General features: G+C 48.5%; 2 protein-coding genes across 3 annotated transcripts; one reads left to right on the top strand and one right to left on the bottom strand.

Moving 5' to 3' along the window:
• The first annotated feature begins 14 nt into the window (after window positions 1-14).
• Window positions 15-4,155, top strand: LOC104550817 (derlin-2). 2 transcript variants are annotated; one of them, XM_062010004.1, is made up of 7 exons: window positions 15-158; window positions 331-396; window positions 1,012-1,085; window positions 1,592-1,685; window positions 2,253-2,448; window positions 2,940-3,030; window positions 3,553-4,155. In XM_062010004.1, exons 1-7 carry the CDS (start codon window positions 66-68, stop codon window positions 3,665-3,667), a joined length of 729 nt encoding a protein of 242 aa, XP_061865988.1. In that variant the 5' UTR covers window positions 15-65; the 3' UTR covers window positions 3,668-4,155. The 2 variants fall into 2 exon arrangements, with proteins under 2 accessions (XP_061865988.1, XP_061865989.1); XM_062010005.1 differs by having other exon boundaries at window positions 334-396.
• A 1,288-nt stretch (window positions 4,156-5,443) lies between these two features.
• SMARCB1 (SWI/SNF related, matrix associated, actin dependent regulator of chromatin, subfamily b, member 1) lies at window positions 5,444-16,846 on the bottom strand. The gene is made up of 10 exons (XM_062010098.1): window positions 16,639-16,846; window positions 14,927-15,038; window positions 14,274-14,303; window positions 13,551-13,680; window positions 12,864-13,001; window positions 12,059-12,186; window positions 11,333-11,499; window positions 10,710-10,900; window positions 6,670-6,801; window positions 5,444-5,811 (listed from the first exon to the last, which is right to left on the bottom strand). Exons 1-10 carry the CDS (start codon window positions 16,729-16,731, stop codon window positions 5,772-5,774), a joined length of 1,161 nt encoding a protein of 386 aa, XP_061866082.1. The 5' UTR covers window positions 16,732-16,846; the 3' UTR covers window positions 5,444-5,771.
• Between the last annotated feature and the right edge of the window lie 563 nt (window positions 16,847-17,409).

Here is a 17,409-nt window from a genome sequence, read left to right on the forward strand (position 1 = left end):
GGCCGGCGCCGCCTGTCGCGCCGGGATTGGCGGCGCGGGCGGGGCGCTGGCGGCGGTCGGGCGCCATGGCGTACCAGGGCTTCGCGCAGGAGTACCTGGGCATGCCCGCCGTCACCCGCGCCTACACCACCGCCTGCGTGCTCACCACCGCCGCCGTGGTGAGCCCGCCGGGGCCCTGCGGGAGGGGGAAGGCGGGGGTCCGGCCTGGCGCTGCGGCGGGGGAGGCTGCGGCGGGGTCCCTGCGGGGTGCTGTGGCGGGGGAGCCGGGGGCTGGCTGAGGGCAGCGGGCGCCCGGCGGCGGGTGGTAGCAGCTCTGCCTGTCTCTCACAGCAGCTGGAGTTCATCACCCCCTTCCAGCTGTACTTCAACCCCGACCTCATCTTCAGGAAGTTCCAGGTGAGGCCTTGCCCGGGCTTTGAGTCTTCTCCGCCCCAGCAAGGGGCGGGTGTGACGGGCTGGGTCCCGGGTGTCCCGGTTCCTAGGGAGTGGTCTGTGGTCCCAAGAGAGTGTTTTCCCACTGCTCCGGCCTTCTCTGGAGCTGGTTGCCCCCACGGTGTCCCCTCTTGTAGCAGACACCTAGGTGGAGACAATTTCTTCCAGCCTTTCCCTGCCATACGCCACCTTGACATTTTTTTTTTCCTTTGCTCAAAAACCCATCTCGCCCAGGCATGTAACACTGAGATGTTTGGCCAGCTGATACCAGGCTGGGTAGGGAAGGCTTTATTGTGGAGAGGCATGAACAATGATTTACTTTGGCTCTGAGTGCTGAACCACGACTGTTTGTCCCTTCCAGAAGAGTGATCTGTCCCACATCTAAAAGGGCAAGGTACTCTAGTGTGGGCAGTGGAGGCCTCATGTGAAGGTGGTGCAGCTGTCTGGTGTCTTGGAGCACTTCTGAGTGGACGGGTGCCTGACTGAGTGTCCCCAGTGGATAGCGTGATGGGCCGCTGTAGGTGTGACCAGGGGAGACTTGTCCGTCCACTTCCTTTTCTCTCTCCTCTTCTCTTTCAGATATGGAGGCTGATCACCAACTTCCTCTTTTTTGGGCCCCTGGGATTCAGTTTCTTTTTCAACATGATATTTTTGTATCCTTTGGTCTCAGTGAAACTCTCTGCTCCCTTTTTGACTTAGACCCAATTCCTGCTGGCCATCTTCCTCCACAGGCTGGTTTCTCTTGACAGCAGTCTCAAACTGTGGATTCTTCCCTTGGCTCTTTTGGTCTGAATGGAAGCTATTCCCCCAATAACTGCAGCCACTTCCTGCACTTCCTTCTCTGCTTGCTGCAGGGCAGTCACTGCCAAAAGGCTGAAGAAGCTGGCAGTGCTGCTGTGGCTCACGCTGGAGAGCAGTGCCCATTCCTGGGGTGAGCTCTAGCTGGAGCACATTGAATGCTTCCTTCTTTCTCTGGGGTCAATGGTATGAGGTGAAGTTTGCACTGTTCTACTCTGAGGCTTGGACACCTGTCTGACAGCTTCCTGTGATGAAATAGCTTGCAGCTGCTGTATTGGCTGTAAGGTCATGCTGTGGGCACAGAGGGTGGCCAGCTGTTAATTTCCTATACTGCAACCCCTCCCTTCTCTCCTGCTGTCAGGTACAGATACTGCCGCATGCTAGAAGAAGGTTCCTTCCGTGGAAGGACAGCTGACTTTGTCTTCATGTTCCTCTTTGGAGGGTTTCTCATGACAGTATCCTTTTGAGTCGGCTGAGGCTCTTGGGTATCTTCTGAGATGGTGGTAGTGTGGGGCCTGTGTGCTGGTGCTCAGTATCCCAGCTGTGTTGTGAGGTCTGCAGCAGATACCCTTCTTAGTGCCATGAGGCAGGGAGCCTTGTTATGCCCCAGGCCTGCCAGGCTGTTGCCCTGAGGCTTGGGAGAACTTTGTACAGCAGAAGGTGGCAGATAGTGGATGTGAGATAGTTGTTACTATGTGCCACATGTCCCAGGTGTTGTAAGAATGTGAAGGCCCTTCTCTGAAGGTCATTTTGTAGAGGTGACTGAGATGTCAGCATACAGCAGCTTAACAAGTGAGCTATCAGTATGTGCCACTCCAGAGTGTCTTATTCTGGGGTGGCAAGGAGGGAGGTGTGGGTTGGCACATCTCAGCTAGCCAGGAAAGGTTTGGGAGCATGGGCAGTGCCTTGCATGCTGTGATCAGCTGTCTGTAGTTCTGGGTTTTCTAATCACAAGGCACCCTGTGCTGCCTGGAGGTGGTATACAGGATGGGTAGGATTTTCCTTGACTCAGGATTTCCTAGCTATTTGGACTCTTTGCCAGCCTGTTTTTCCTGGGCCAGGCTTTCACCATCATGCTGGTATACGTGTGGAGTCGCAGGAACCCTTACATCCGCATGAACTTCTTTGGGCTTCTGAACTTTCAGGCCCCCTTCTTGCCCTGGGTCCTAATGGGGTTCTCTCTGCTCCTGGGCAATTCCATCATCATCGACTTGCTGGGTAAGTCACAGCTGGTGGGAACAAGGGCACTTTACAGCCACAGCACTCTATTCCCATAGATGCTACTGAGGCACTAGGACCATCTCTTGGTTTCGTCTTAAATAAGATGATGGGTTCCTTAAAGTGAGCTGGCTGAGGTTGCTTGATGGGCAGCCTCATGCCTGAGCTCTTACTTGTGACCTGCATTTTGCTATGTCTTCCACAGGGGCAGAGTTGGGTATAATGAGCTCTGCCTGACACTCCTACAGTGTAGGGTCATCTGGGTGTCTGGTAGTGCCTTCAGACTGTCAGGTTCCCTGCCTGCTTGTGCACTGATTGTAGCAAACAGCCTGGCCCTCTGGCACTGCAGCACAGATGGCTCTAGTGGGAGCTGGGGCCTGGGTACACAGATGAGGGATTCTTGGAGCTTCATCCTGTTTAAGCTCCCAGCAGCTGGTTCATTTGGCAAAGGAGTCACAGCTAGGCCTGACCTTGGTGACGTCTCCCCTCAGGGATTGCAGTCGGTCACATCTATTATTTCTTGGAAGATGTTTTCCCTAACCAGCCTGGAGGAAAAAAGCTGCTGTTAACCCCTGGCTTCCTGTAAGTAAAGCTGTTTCTTTCTGAGCTTTGCTGTGTGGCTTCCCAGCCTGGATCACTTTCATAGTAAACTGGTCTGTGATAGCGTGGGGTGACCATAGGACACAACTGTATGCTGATAGGACCTCAGCTCAACAATTTATGCCTCTGCTGCGGAAGGCACTGTCACTTTGCACATTTTACCTTAAGGTTTGCTAGTTCAGCTGAAGTGTTCTTGCTGCTTCTGGAAATTCTAGATGCAGGTAGGGCTTGCTTTCTGAAGTATTTCTGTAGTTTAAGAAAGCAGACTATGTTCTGCTTCATGCTCAGGATCAAAGTTGACCCAGAAATTAAAGAAGCAGGCGCTGTCATTGTTACATATGGAGCTGAGCAAAAGAACAGTTAGTGCTGGTGTGACAGGCAGATGGCTGTGGCATACAGCAAGCCCTGTGAAGAACGAGGATGTTCCTCAGAGGGCTGAGGGTTGTATCTTCAGTTCACTTTCCTAACCTGCCTGCTTGGTGGGATGGGCATGTCCCTTGCCAGGAAGATGGTATTTGATGCACCTGAAGAGGATCCCAACTATAACCCTCTCCCTGAGGATCGTCCAGAAAACCAACCTGGGGACCAAGGCCACAACCAGCATCATCATCCACAGTAACACAGGGGCTTCCCCACATGGCCAGATTCCTCTCTTCCGGCTGGACTCACGCAGTGGCCCAGGGATCCTACTGGAGTAATACCAATTGCCATTTTGGTGTGTAATGTTTCGCTGTTTGTACCAAGTGATTCCACAGAGGTTTGCACATAAAAACTGATGAATGCTTACAGAGGTGTCCGAGGGATGGGGACTGGAAGTTGTGATGGCTCCTCAATTACCCAGTGGGGAATAAGTATCAAATAGGGTGTTAAATCAGTTACTTCTTCTCTTGCTGTTAATGACTTGCTGTGTGCTGGGTCACTTTTATCCTCTGTACAAAGACTAATGCTCTTGGTTCTCACAGTTGTGAGACCTCTCCGTGGGCTTTCAACAAAGTAGTACTCTCTACCGTAGTAGAATGCAGCTCAGCCTTTTCCTTTCCTCTGAGTCCCCCACCCCTTTTCTGTTGTTGTTTCCAAAGAGTCTTTACATTAAAGTCTTTATTTTTCTGTTGTGTCCATTTCTGTCGGGAGCGGAGGCAGCAGTTCACTAGACTTTGCTCAAAACTGACAGGCTGCTTGGTTGGGCTTTGCTCATGGGCAAAGTTTGGGTGAACTGGAAGATGTCCTTGCTGTCTCCTATCAGCAGGACTGCAGAGCATGAGGAGGGGTGGGGGTGTCTAGTTGGAGAAAGGAATGTCTGGGAAAGGACAGGCAACAGAGCTGGACACTTGATCCAGGCAGTGACTGGGACTAGCACTTGCCACTAGCAAGCCAGGCTGGCTGCATATGCAGTGTACTTCCACTCCTGCTTAATTTTTTTGTTCTGAAACATAAACATCTGAATTCTAGAGGAAAGTTAAACAAGCTTGTCCTTGTCATGAACAGCTGTACTAACTGGATTTATCATTCTTGCTAATGCAGTACACACCTGTGCTTACACCAGACTTCAGAGCTTTTGGAGTAAATCTGCAAGCGCTGTGTCTTAGCATAGCTCATTTGGTAATGTGGCTGTCTGCTCAGCTAGAAGAGCTCACACACCACCACTACAAAGAAGTAGTGTACCTCCAGCTAGGGATGTTCTCATTAAGTTTTTAGCAAGCTTGGGGTTTTGAGGTTTTTTTTTTCATACTCCACTCAGTTCTCAATTCTCACGTTTAAGCACCCAAGGGAATGAGACTGCTTCTAGGGGTGCAACATCCTGACATTGCAGTGCTAAGGGTATTCAAGACATCCACTTTGCTTTGGATACTGTGACTGGCAGCTCTTTGTGCTGACAGTGACCACAGCAAAGCCACTTGCAGAAGAGAAGCTCCAATCTCAGTGACTGCAGGCTTCAACTTTTATACCAGTTCAGAGACCATGTTGTTCTCCACCTGCAGTCTTCACAGGTTATAGGGTTCACCACACAGCATGTTCTACTGCTAGCAGTGAATGCTAAGATTGTGACTTCAGATAAGAGTGTTTTACCCTTGTCAAGGAGCCAGCCAAACACCTCACTGAGTTCATTACAGACTGTACCAAGAATGGTAACAGGACCAGTCCTTTAGAGTAGGTTGCTGCTTCTAGTTTGAAGTGTCATTCTCACTTTCTCTTGCAGCAGAAGGTTTCATGCTGTTTTATCAGTTGAAGTACAGCACTCAGTTCCCACCGTGCTTCAGGAAAACTGAAGCATGAGAGTGGTCAGCATTATACCCCAAAGCATTAATATCAGACCCCAGGACTGCTCAGGTACCAGAACAGCATGAAACGGGGGGAGATACACGTATTCATTCAAACTTCTTGAACTCAACCTAAGTAGTATGCATTCCTTTTATTTAAAAAGTTGTCCTAATAGTGCATGTTGCACCTATACAAAAGAATCTTTACACTGTCCACACACAGGTATATAAGGGCTCCAACAGCTGCCACAGGTCTCTGCTAGATGATGTGCTAAAGCATCATTGTCGCTACGTGGCATTTAGGTGGAGGGGACAGGGGCAGAAGTCAGCAGTACTAGGAACTCTTGGCAAGTGGAATGTGTGTCCCCTTCAGGGACAGAAAGACCCCTGCCAATTCTAGATCCATTTGGGGAGAGGAGAAGGGATAAAGTCTGTAGGAAAAGCACCAGTGTCACAACAGGAAGATTACCAGGCTGGAGCAGTGTTGGCCAGACGTCTCATGCGCCTAGAAGAGAGAGAGAGGCATAGTTAGCACAGTGTTACAAGTCATGTGAAATCTAATTAAAGCCATCAATTTGGGGAAGCTGCCGCAGCTTTGTAAATCCCAGAGACAGGTTTATTGCCCAGACAGTCTTCCTTGGTCACCCAGGAGTGCCTTTGCTGATAAGGCTAAGATACTATTTTCAGTAACAGCTTTTACAGGGCACTTTTGTTCATTAACTTGGATCGAACTGATCACTACTGAATTCCAGGCAGCCATAGTTGAGAAGCAAAAAGCTGTAAAAGAAAAAATGCTGTGAAAGAGCTGAGACAGCGTATTTACTGTTCCTACAATGTATCTTTGAGACATTCTAGTAGTTCATATCTCTGCCAGGAGCAGTTTCACCAAGCAGGAGCAAGTGCTCGCAACTTCTTGTCAAGTATTGCTTAGCAGGTCTCTGGTGCCTTCAGTCAGACTACAGCTGGGAGTACTTGCCCATTCCTCCATCAAACAACTTTAACCCTACATAAAAGGAAGCCTTGTGGCAGGATTCTAGGCAGCGTGACAGTACATGAAACTACAGTACTTTTGATGAATGCCTTCCTATAAAAACAAATCCCTCTGCACAAGCAGAGAGCCCAGGGAAAAAAAACAACAAAAAACTTTTCTTCCAGTAGGAGATGTTTAAAGTAGATACTTAAATGTGTATGGAGCAGGGTGATAACAGTTTAATATCCTGAAGGTGAAGGAATGTTAGTTTCTGTTGTGGTGTGCACGACTGAAGTCCTGCCAGTTGGCTCTCAGCAGAGAGAGACAAGCACCAAAGCTTTTGGTATCTGCCTTAGGCAGGCAGAAGGAGGACTGTCTGAACAAGTGGCTCACCTTGTATTTCTGTCCTGGTCTCTGATCTTCTTCTCCATTTCGGCATCAGTGAGGGTTTCCAGAAGAGGGCACCACTGGTCAGCATCCCCCGTGTTGCGGATGGCGATTTCCACAGTCGGCAAAGGGTTCTCACTGCATGGTATGGCAGAAGGCAAAGCAACATCCATCAGTGGTGTCAGAGCACCCCTCTAGATTACCAGCCCAGATACAACATACAAGGATATTTACAATGTTTTGGGCTTAAGCATTCATTCTCAGCCCCACTAGTAGAGTCTGGCTCTCTGAAACCCACGAGTCTCTGGGAGACCCAACTCTGAAATGCCATGGAAAGGGTAGACTTTTAGGACCTGCTGTTGCAACCAGAGGCTGTGGCTACTCCTTGCACAAGCAGTGAAACACCAGGCTCTGTCCCAAATCACAAGATTTGCTTCTCAGAGACCTCTCTGCCCTGAGCAGCTGCATTATCACATGCACAAAAATATTTACTGCTTCACTGGCAACTTTTCAGTAAAAGTCAACAGGAACTGACCAGGAGTAGCTTCCCAAATATTGGCAGTGGAGATGGAAGCCCAGCATAAATATAGAGGAGCCTCAGAATGTAAATATTTGCTTTGAAATCTAGAAAGCTGCTCAGCCTGAGCTGCACCGAGTGTGTGTGTGAGCAGCCCTCGGGCAGGTGCGCACACACATCTGCACCCTGCCTCCCTGCATGGGATTTCAGTGGTTATGGGCAGCCCTCTCTTTCCCCCAGGAAGGAACTTAAATATTAATTGCCATGGGAACAGACAATGTCTGCATCAAAGCTATTAATCTAGAATAACAACTCTTCAAAGTCATGCTACGGTGGAAAATTAATCCAGAGCATTTGGTGTCTGATCCTGAGAGGACACTTCAGTCAAATCAACTTCCAGTACTGCTGACATTCAGTAAGCAACACTTAAACCCAGGAATTTCCTCTTAGCCCTAGACTGCTACACATTCCAGGCTAAATGCTAGATCTTTACTGTCTTTTTTTACTTGATAGCATGGTCTCCATTTACTATGAACACAGAACTCACTAGAATTAAATGAGCAGTGGCAGGCCAGCCTCATGCACACAACTTCATTGCAAGCCAACTCAGAGACCACATTTCTTCAACAAAGAATCAGAGATAAGCTGAGAAAATACTCTCTTGTCCTTCAGCCTCCAAAGAAAAGACAGCCCCTCCTCCCCTGTTAGTGTCTGTTGCAGAGGGCAGTGCTGCTGGCAGAAGGACTGAAATGCACCTTTGCCTGCAGGATTCCCAGCAGAGCAAGATGCTCCCTTTGCTAGGGTCCAGGCCCCTGGCAGTGGTGGGCCAGGCAGGTAAACAGGGCAGACATCTGCTTTTGGGAAAGGTGACTCCTCAGACTTGTAGGTTTGATGTGTGAGACAACCTGTGCCATCATGCAGGTCCTGAAGGCAAAAACTCTGGCTATGAAGTGCTGTGTGCTGCTGCTAGAAACACTACCTAGATAGGAATCATTGTAGCACACCATGGCCCTGAAATTCCCATAAGCAGCCGTTACCTGTTTGCTTCCAGTCCTGCCCCTTCCATTGGGCTTTCAGGCTCTCCATGTTTTGCACAGAGCAGGCCTGCTGAAAGGATGGCCCTGGCTTGCTTTCAACTAAAAGGCAGTTTCACCTCTCCCTGAGATGATCAAGAGGCACATGACTTCTCAACCCCCCAGTCCCTAGAGATACTAAGGTTCTTTTGATACATCTAAAGCAGACCCTTTCCTCACATCAGTGGAATGACTTTGGAGCAACCACCACTCCTGTGGTTTGGGAATTCAGGAACTAACCAGCCACAGAACCCAAATATCATTAATCACTGTAAGGCTTCAAAAGTACTTCTTCACTGGAAGAAAAAAGGGAAGAGGATGACATGCTTGTACAATGACACACAACGAGGTTTAAATTAGAAACCTTCTTTCTCCCAGAACAGACCACGTCTATGTACTTTGTTCTGTTAAGGTTCCCTTCCTAGTTTTTGATTCTGCTGCTTACAACATTGCTACATTTTAAAGCAAGCCTGAAATCTACCTGTTTGGACTACCCTTAAAAGGAAGTACTCTGTAGTAATCCTGGCCAGATATACATTTCTAGTGAGAGGAGTGTGAAGCTGGCATTAATAGATATATCAGAGAAAGCCTGGGCAGCACTGACTACAACTTTACTTGCTGTATGTTACAGACATTATAGACTCATAGGAACTAAAGGGAGAAACTACCCTCCCTTGGAAGAGTTAACATGTATAGACTGCTTAACTCACATGGTCTGCAATACATGGAGCAGCACAGGAAGGAGGAGGGACACTTATGGACAAAGCCTGCCTCTGATGCACCAAGTGAACAAGAGTTAAGAACAAATGCCCTGGGATGGGAGGCAGTATGCTAAAACACTGTCAGAGTCAACTAAGTGGGAAGGTAAATAAAAAGCAGAAAAGAGGGCTTCCTGGACAGCATGATGTGAACAGGGCCACCTCTCTATCTCAAGGATATGAAGAACAAAGCTCAAACTCCTGGGAATGCTCAGGCAACAAGGTGTCCTCTAAGCTGTATGAAAATGAACTCACTCCTTGCCATAGCCAGCTTAAACTGTAGACTAAAGTCTGCTCCTCACTGGCTCCAGGGATTGTGTCCACCAGCAGGGACACTCACTCCTGCTACTGCAGGCCACAATGCACACAGACAGTGCTTGGTCACCTTTCTCATAGTTACAATACACTCAGCAGCAGGGAAGAGGAGGCAGTACTGCAGGTATCAGATTCCCATCTGCCACCTCTCAAGATCCCATCATTTCTCAGGAACACACACCCTCTGTTCCATTGCTATAGTCAGATGAAATCCCATGCTGGAGCTGCAAATATCATCCAACTGCCATGAATGGGAAGATCAAAGCCACCTCCTCATCTCGGTGAGCAGGAACATCAGCGGGGCTGATACACAACCTAACAGTTTCTGTGGAAGAGTTAAATTCCCATGTGGTAAAGGGTCCTTCTTTCCATTTTCTAATATGAACCACTCTGGAGATCATTTAGAACCAATTAGTTGCTCTGGAAGATTTTTCAGGATAAAAATAACTTGTAGAGGAAGCAGAGTGAGACTAGCACAAGAGCAAGTCCACAGCAGATCGGTGCCTGTCTTCCACAGAAGGTTGACCTAAGAGGAAACCTTCAGATGGGAAAGAGGAAGAAGCAGAGCTCTCAGCAGCAGCCAGCTGCCCCACAGCCTCCAGCCCCTTTTTAAGCAAGGAGTGGGAGTAAACACTCCTACACCAACTACTCATTGCCCTCTCAGAGCCTGAGGTAGGACAGGGCTGGGCATGTTTCCCTTTGCTGCCCAGGCAGGTCATCCTGCTTCCCTGCACTGACCTCTACAAACCTGATCTCAACAGTACCATTCCCTCACCTCTGCAAATAAAACCTTTGCTGAACTCTCAAACTTCAACTGTCACCATGACCCAAGATCAAAAACCCTCACAGCACACATCAAGAGATACAGTCTGCAGACTCAGCAACATGCTGGGGATAACATCAGTAACTCCACAGCACAACTGGAAACCATTATCATTAGGAGAGAAATTACAGAGCTGACTGATCAGACCCTACACTGCTGCATTCCAGCTGTGAGAAAGGCCTATGATCAAGCCAACTTTAATATCAGCCAGGGTAGAGCTTAGTTCAAATCACCAAAGCTGAGACAGTGGATGGCCCAAGTCAGTAAGAGACTTCAAAACAGCAATGTACCTGGGGCTCATCATTCACATCCATTAGGAGAGACACAGGGTACTCAGTCACTGTTCATTACAGCAGCCTTTCATTCTGCAGCAAAAGCTGACATTTCATCAATATTTGTTCCTGAAATGTATTACACCCAACAGGAAAAGGTAGCTGGACAGAACAGGTGCAAGCCATAAGGACCAATTTCAAATGCCAGTTATGCACCAGGGCACCCACTCAAGGATTCCCTGGTGTCCACACCCCCACAGCCACACGAGGAAGACGGCAGCTCTGTACCTGAAGGCATAAGTCTTCTGATGCCAACTCAGCTGTCCCCGGATGCTGTAGGCAATAGTAGTGACAAACTCCCCACCCAGGCCAAGCTCTGAGCACAGCTTCAAGGCAAACTTCTCCGGTGAATTCTCTTTCTCTGACATGTCCCACTCAAACTGGTCTACAAGGGAGATGTTCCCTACATGGATGTTTAGCTGGAGACAAAGGAAAAAATAGGTAATTTGTTTCCATTCTCAGAACAGCTTGTCAAAGGTAATTTAACTGAAGAGGCAGTGGCTAGGAGACAAGCAGAGTGGTAACTCCTAGTTCTTTGCATTTGCTTTGTTCCTTAACAGAATTATTAATTCCAGTAGCATGAAGACAACTCAACTTTGCTCACCAAGGTTCAGTTCTTCCAAAAGAACACAACAATGCTTTAACTGAACTATTTCATCATCTCAGGGGCTGGCTCATGAATGTTTAATAATCTGCCACCTTGGTCCTTTTCTCAATACAAAAGACAAAATGTAATCTGAACACTAGAATTAAGAGCTCCTTTTCTCTGAGGGCAGCCTTGTACTCTTACTCCCCCGTAACATAACCAGAGAAACCCAAATGGTTCAGATTCTACTGGCTTCCTGTATTACCTTAATAATAACTCGTTGGTCTGACTGATCTTCTAGGATACTGTCAGTCGGGTATGACTCAATCTGTTGTCGGATGGCAGAGGCAATAGCAGGGACAAATGTCAGAGGATTCAAATCCAGGTCATCACAAAGAATCTCAGAGAACATTTCTGGGGTCATTAGCTTTTCTGATACAGAACAAGAATGAACAGATACTGTTAACTTTGTTAGCAATCAGTGCCTGCCACTTACAGACTACACAAAATTAATCCCACAGCGTGACAAAGGGAGTTGCCATTACCTTTTGCTTTTAAAAGGGTGTTTTGTATCAGGTTTGTAAGGACATACAGACTGACACCAGGACTTACAGCCTTCTTGACTTGCTCCATGGAGACCTTGTAGCTATGGTCTAATAATGCATGTACATAAAGGAGCCACACACATTAACTGTTGTGTACTCAAGGGACCTCAGCTAACAGAATAGCCTTACACCACCGAGCTGATGAACTGGTCAGGAGAATAGGCCAGTTAAACTCATCAGATTGCCTGTGCCCAAGCTGGCTACAACCCATGGAAGTGGCAGAGTATTTGCTAAAAGACACGAGAGCTGAACACAGGCTGAAGTGGGAGAACTTTAAAGGAGTATGTGTGTATGGGGCAAGGACGTGCATGCTTGATCTCTCTTTGTACATGGTGATGGATACAACTGTATCTCTCTAGCCACAGGAAACTCTCCTTCCTACATACCATTCATGTTCCACGTAAAGGCATCTCTGAGTTTCTGCCCATCAATTTCCATATCAAGCCTGATTGGAACCAGAACTTCTGGCTGGGATGCATTCTCATGGATCACTGCTGGGTCATGGTCATCAAAGCTAATATAAAGAGCAACAACACAGTATATACAACTAGCACATGGCACATCTGGCAGCTGTAGAGGGAAGGCAATGTATTTTGGAAACAATCCCCACACTCCAACTCCCTGATCAGTCTTTACATAGACTCTTCAACACGAGCTTACAGGGCTATGGTAACCAATACCAGTTTATCACCTTTTATTACATCTATCATAACACACTCCCACAAATGAAACAAGGAGGCTTTCCAGGATTACATTTATCTTGGTTTCCTCAGCTTTTATAATGGAAAAAAAAAGTTAGCCATGAGCTACAGCAGCATTTTCCACTGAATAAATTAGATCAAAGTTACTGGAATATGTCAAGTGAGAAGCAGCCTGTCCTTTACAGACAGGGTTTGCAGGCTCCTTAAATGATAATTGCTCAGCACATCAGCAGAAAGTAAATGGAACATATCAGGAAAAGAATGAACCATTTTCTTGACAAAAGGAAAGCTTCCCCTCTGAGCCATGGCTGGCCACTGCAAGGAAGAGCCCTAAGACATACAATTTATCTAAGAACCTCCACATTGTTGACCTGTAGGTGTTTTTTCAGTTAGAAATGAATCAGAACATTATATTAACCTGTGAGCACTACCCTGGTAGTGTGACATTTTGGTGACCACTCCCACTGCACAGCAGCAGGAAGCTTCTTACCACAGAGGGAACGTTCTCTTCTTGTCCCTGCCCATGCGATTCCTGTTAATCGTTGTGGAGCACGGCACTGCATCCAGGTGATGAGAGCTGTTGGGCAGGGTTGGCACCCACTGGTTGTTCCTCTTTGCCTTCTGTTCTCTGCAGAAGGAGACTGTGTGTTAAACTGCAGATCCTGAGCACCCCTGCTACTACTTAAGAAATGGTGTAAAATTCAAGTCCTATTATGAGTTCTGGAACCCTCAACAATATTGTTACCCTGAGAACTCCTATTCCACACTAGCCTCTGTAAAGCCCATTTTCCAGTTCACAATTATTCATCAGATCTGAATCCAGGTGCACTTATAAATACTAGGTTCACACTTTCATTAAAGGACTGCTGAGAAACATGAGGTCTCCTGAAGGTAGTACATGCAGAGAGCATGTTCTGAAAAACATCTGTTACAGCTGCAATGCAGTGATCGCAAAAAGTATCATCAAACACTGAAGTTTTCCTTCCTGTTGCATGCGGGCAGTAACCTAATCCTTATGCTCTGGAGATCTTCATTTGCCCAACACTGTGACGACTGTCAGCACAGACTGACAAGCATCTCCAGGCACAATGGCCCTGGTTTATGCAGTTTCATGCACTTCCTTCCTGCCCAAGCTGACATCTTCCAAGCAGCTCTGTTCCTCACCAACACTGATTACCTGAGGTAGGTAGGAGGTTCTGTGCTGATAGACACCGCCTTGTACTTCTCATCATTTCCATCCAAGATCTCTTCTACTTCAGAGGCCTTTAACAGCGTCACACTAGTGGCTAATGTTGTATAGCCATGATCTATTATCAGGAAAGATGCCGGTAATTAGTATAGAAAAGTACTACATAGCAATTTAGCATAAACAGGCTGCATGATGAAAAGCCTTCCCTGACGCTGCAGGAGCAAATAAAGTAGGTACAAGGTGTACCAAGTGGTACAAGGGTGTACCCCAAAAGTGCTTTGGGATGTATTTATCTTCCGAGGGACATTTAATTTTCAAGAAAGGTTTCCACATGCCATTTTGTACACATGGGACAAATGGAAATGAACAAACTTTCCCCTGTCATTTCTGATTTGCCAGAAACCTCCACTCTCCCTCACACACCAGGACGCTGCTGGGATAGATTACTTGCACTGAAGCAACCAGAAGCTCAGCCACAGGGCCTGGCACTAATCAGGTTTCAACATCCATCTAAACAGCATGAATAAATGCGACTTTCTTGGGAGCACAGAGGTGCGATGCCTCAGTTAATACATGGCAATCCCCACCAAAGCCTGGAGAATACAATTCAAAAGACAAAAGCAGCATGACACCCTGGAATGGTTGCACAGCAATAGAGCCAAGACTTGCAAAAGGCACCAGTATCTCTTTAAGAATAACATGCAAACTTACATCTTCTGGGACTGTGAGACCGCTGGTTTTCTGTTGGAGGAAAAAAAAAGGAAAAGAAACATGTCAACAGGGTACTCAAGAGGAAGGAGATTTGAGTCCAGAATGAACCATTCATTTTCATTATGATTCAGTCTAAAGAGTGTACAAGTTGTATTGCTAAAAAATGCAACTGCTTGTTGTTAGTCTCCCACCAAAAATAATAGAGGCAGTTATAGTCTCACTGTGGCCATCACACCAGTGGCAACACACAAGAAATCCTGGCAGGCATCAACATACAGTCCCTGCAAGAGGCAAAGTGATGCAGAGATGCTCATTTCCAACAGGGTGTCCTTGCAACAATCCTGTCTGTTTGACAAGAGACAAAAATGCTCCTCTTTGTCTACAGAAATATCTTCTGGAATATGGTGTGGATTTTGAGATGTGGCTTTTGCTTTGTGGTGAATGCAGCCAACCCCAGGAAAGCATGAGGGATGTTCCCATTTTAAAACATTTCTGATCACTTGTTCGCTGCCAGGCTGCACTGCTGGGGCAATCTGAAGCGCTTCCCACAGCCCTCAAGGTGCACAGGCTTCTCAATCACCAGAGACCATTTTTCAAGACAAAATGTCAGATTTCAGACAGACATTACTGGGAACATTTACTCATGGTCTCACCATGTGAAGAGGCCACTATCTTCTTCCTTTCTTCGACTGTGGCCAGTCGCCTCCAGAGGGAGGGATATCTCTTGTACAGGGAACCCCGGAACATACGCAGGTAGTTTCCCACCTACAAGAAGAAAAGTGGTGACATGGTCTGGTATTCCATTGAAGAGATGTTCAGCAGAAGCTGAAACAAACTGAGCTATGTGTAATTAGCAGAGAGACCTCCCAAGAGGATTTTTTTGGTGATTGACTGTGCTGGGTTTGGCATCGCAGCACTGCAGTTTTTGCAGCACTACAGAAGCCATAATTTTTATCAGCATTAATTACACTAGTCTGATACAAAAAAACCTCTCATCCACTGACAATAATCCATTTAACAGGAAAAAGTCTCCTGTTCATTTTTCCATGTACTTTTGAACAACCTACGCTGTCTTTGACTTCTGGTTCAATCCACGATGCTCATTAGGAATTAAACCCAGCCAGAAATGCAGCTCTCTGACAGTTATCAGGTTTCCTCTGAATGCCTGTGCCACACAGATGTTGCTTGGAGACCACAAAAGCCCAGATACTTGTATTTTGGTTTAGATCTTTTGAACATGTTAAATATTATTGCTGCCAATGACTCCCTCTTCAAATTTACTTACCATCTGTAAAGCAGTTCTGTTCTTCCTGGCACAAGAGTCTCACCTGTGCTGAAGGCTACAGCAGGACTTGCTGAACAACACAACTATTTCTAGACTCTGAAATCAAATTGTTAGGCTGGTAGTACATAGGCAGGCTGCCACAAAATAAGGTTTTTAATATGACTCAATTTAACACTTATTTTCAAGTAATTTTTAATTGCATCTGTTGCTCTACATTGCTCATCAGTGGACAGAAATTAATAGCAGATTAATAGCAGAAACCCTTTTTCCACATGCCTGGCATGGCAATCTCACAGAGTAGCTGACTGTGTTTACAGTTCTTTCAAAATTTACAGTTTACAAGAGAGTGTGATGGGCTTTTAGCTGCTGCTCAGCCTCTGCAGGTGGCAATTTAACTTTACCAATAGTGCCTTTTTTGCATCGGTGGGTGAGGGCACACTAAAACCTTTGTCTTCCTGTGTCCAACTGTGATCGTTTCCCTCTTGCTTCAGCAAGGCTTATCTTCAGAGTCAGAAGAGCTGCTCAGCATAAGACAATGATGTCTGCACGTACACCGGGGTGCCAAACGGCGCGTCCGGCTTTTGTTGGGGAGACTCATTTGCACAAAGCTGGACGAGCTGCGCGGGCTGATGTAGCTGTTGTTACTTAGCAGAAAGGCCCGGGTGTGGATTGAATGAGCTCGCATCATGCGATACGAACCAAAACTCTGAACGGGCGGACCAAATGAATTGAGAAGTGGGAGGATCGGGGAGCGGGGCTTGGGGCTGCGCCCAGGCGGGGAGCCGGGCTGCACCGACTCGTGCGTGTCTCCAAGCGCCGCCCTTACCGTTAGCGGGGGTCCCAGCGCGGCTGCGGCTCTGGGGCAGCGCCCCACTCACCGCGCGGGCCCCGCCGCTCCGGCCAGCGGGGCCAGGGCGGCCCGCAGGGGCTAGAAAGCCGGTGGCCCACCCCCCCGCTCCGAGCCCGCGCTGCCCTGCTGGCGTGGCTCCCCGCAGCCCCTTCCTCCCGCTCCGAGCCCGCGCCGCCCCCGCAGCCCCCCCGAGCCCGCTTCCCGCCGGGCCGCCGTGCGCGGGGCCGCACCTCCGAGCCGATCATGTAGAACTCGCCGTCCTCCTCCAGCTGGAACTTGACGGGCTTCTGCCCGAAGGTCTTGCTCAGCGCCATCATCATCATCGCGGCGGCGGGAGCAGCCGGTGCGCGGGGAACGGGGCGGCCAGCGGCGGCAGCAACGGCTCCGAGCACGGGCAGCGCCGCGGCCTACTCGGGCGCCGCTCCGCGCACGCGCCGGCACGGCCCCGCCCGCGGCCCGGCGGAAAGGGGCGGCGCGGGACGAGCCCCCGACGGGAGAAAAGGGAACGGGCCGGCCGCAGCCGTTTCGGGGTTTGGTTGGTTATAAGGTCGTGTTGCGACCAGGGGTGTGCAGAGGGCCGAGTGGCCAGCCTGGCGTCCGGGCGGGCTGCGGACGCTGGTACGAGACCCGCCAGTGCCATGCTGAACAGCTCGGGCGGGGAAGCGACCTCGGCCTGAGCACGAGGAGCGACTGGGCAGTGTCCAGCACTGGCACCCAGCACCGTGGAAGGAAGAAGGCCCCTTGTCTATATACAAATCAGTATAAAATCCTAACGCATACTAGTGATACAACATACAACCGCGAGTAGCGCCGTGTCAGGATCCTGACAGTCGCCACGGCAGCCCCACAGCGACCCTGGCAGCAGCCGCCTGTCTGTACTCCTCTGCAGCTACAGCCAATGTCCTTCAGAGCCCCTGGCTAAGGCTGAGGGAAGTGGCTCAGCAGAAGCCCTCCTCTCAGTGACACGTCTCGAGCAGCAAAGGGCTGCTGCTGTGAGCTGT

Source organism: Colius striatus, chromosome 17 (genome assembly GCF_028858725.1).
Source record: "Colius striatus isolate bColStr4 chromosome 17, bColStr4.1.hap1, whole genome shotgun sequence".
In the NCBI taxonomy this organism is placed as follows: domain Eukaryota; kingdom Metazoa; phylum Chordata; class Aves; order Coliiformes; family Coliidae; genus Colius; species Colius striatus.

Bases quoted from the DNA above. Each gene is read 5' to 3' on its own strand.
- LOC104550817 (XM_062010004.1), top strand. From the start codon at position 66: ATGGCGTACCAGGGCTTCGCGCAGGAGTACCTGGGCATGCCCGCCGTC. The intron at 397-1,011 runs GTGAGGCCTTGC...CTTCTCTTTCAG, and splicing joins TCATCTTCAGGAAGTTCCAG to ATATGGAGGCTGATCACCAA. The intron at 2,449-2,939 runs GTAAGTCACAGC...GTCTCCCCTCAG, and splicing joins CATCATCATCGACTTGCTGG to GGATTGCAGTCGGTCACATC.
- SMARCB1 (XM_062010098.1), bottom strand. From the start codon at position 16,731: ATGATGATGATGGCGCTGAGCAAGACCTTCGGGCAGAAGCCCGTCAAG. The intron at 15,039-16,638 runs GTGCGGCCCCGC...TTCTTCTTGTAG, and splicing joins TCTACATGATCGGCTCGGAG to GTGGGAAACTACCTGCGTAT. The intron at 13,002-13,550 runs GTAATCAGTGTT...CTCCTTCTGCAG, and splicing joins GAACCTCCTACCTACCTCAG to AGAACAGAAGGCAAAGAGGA.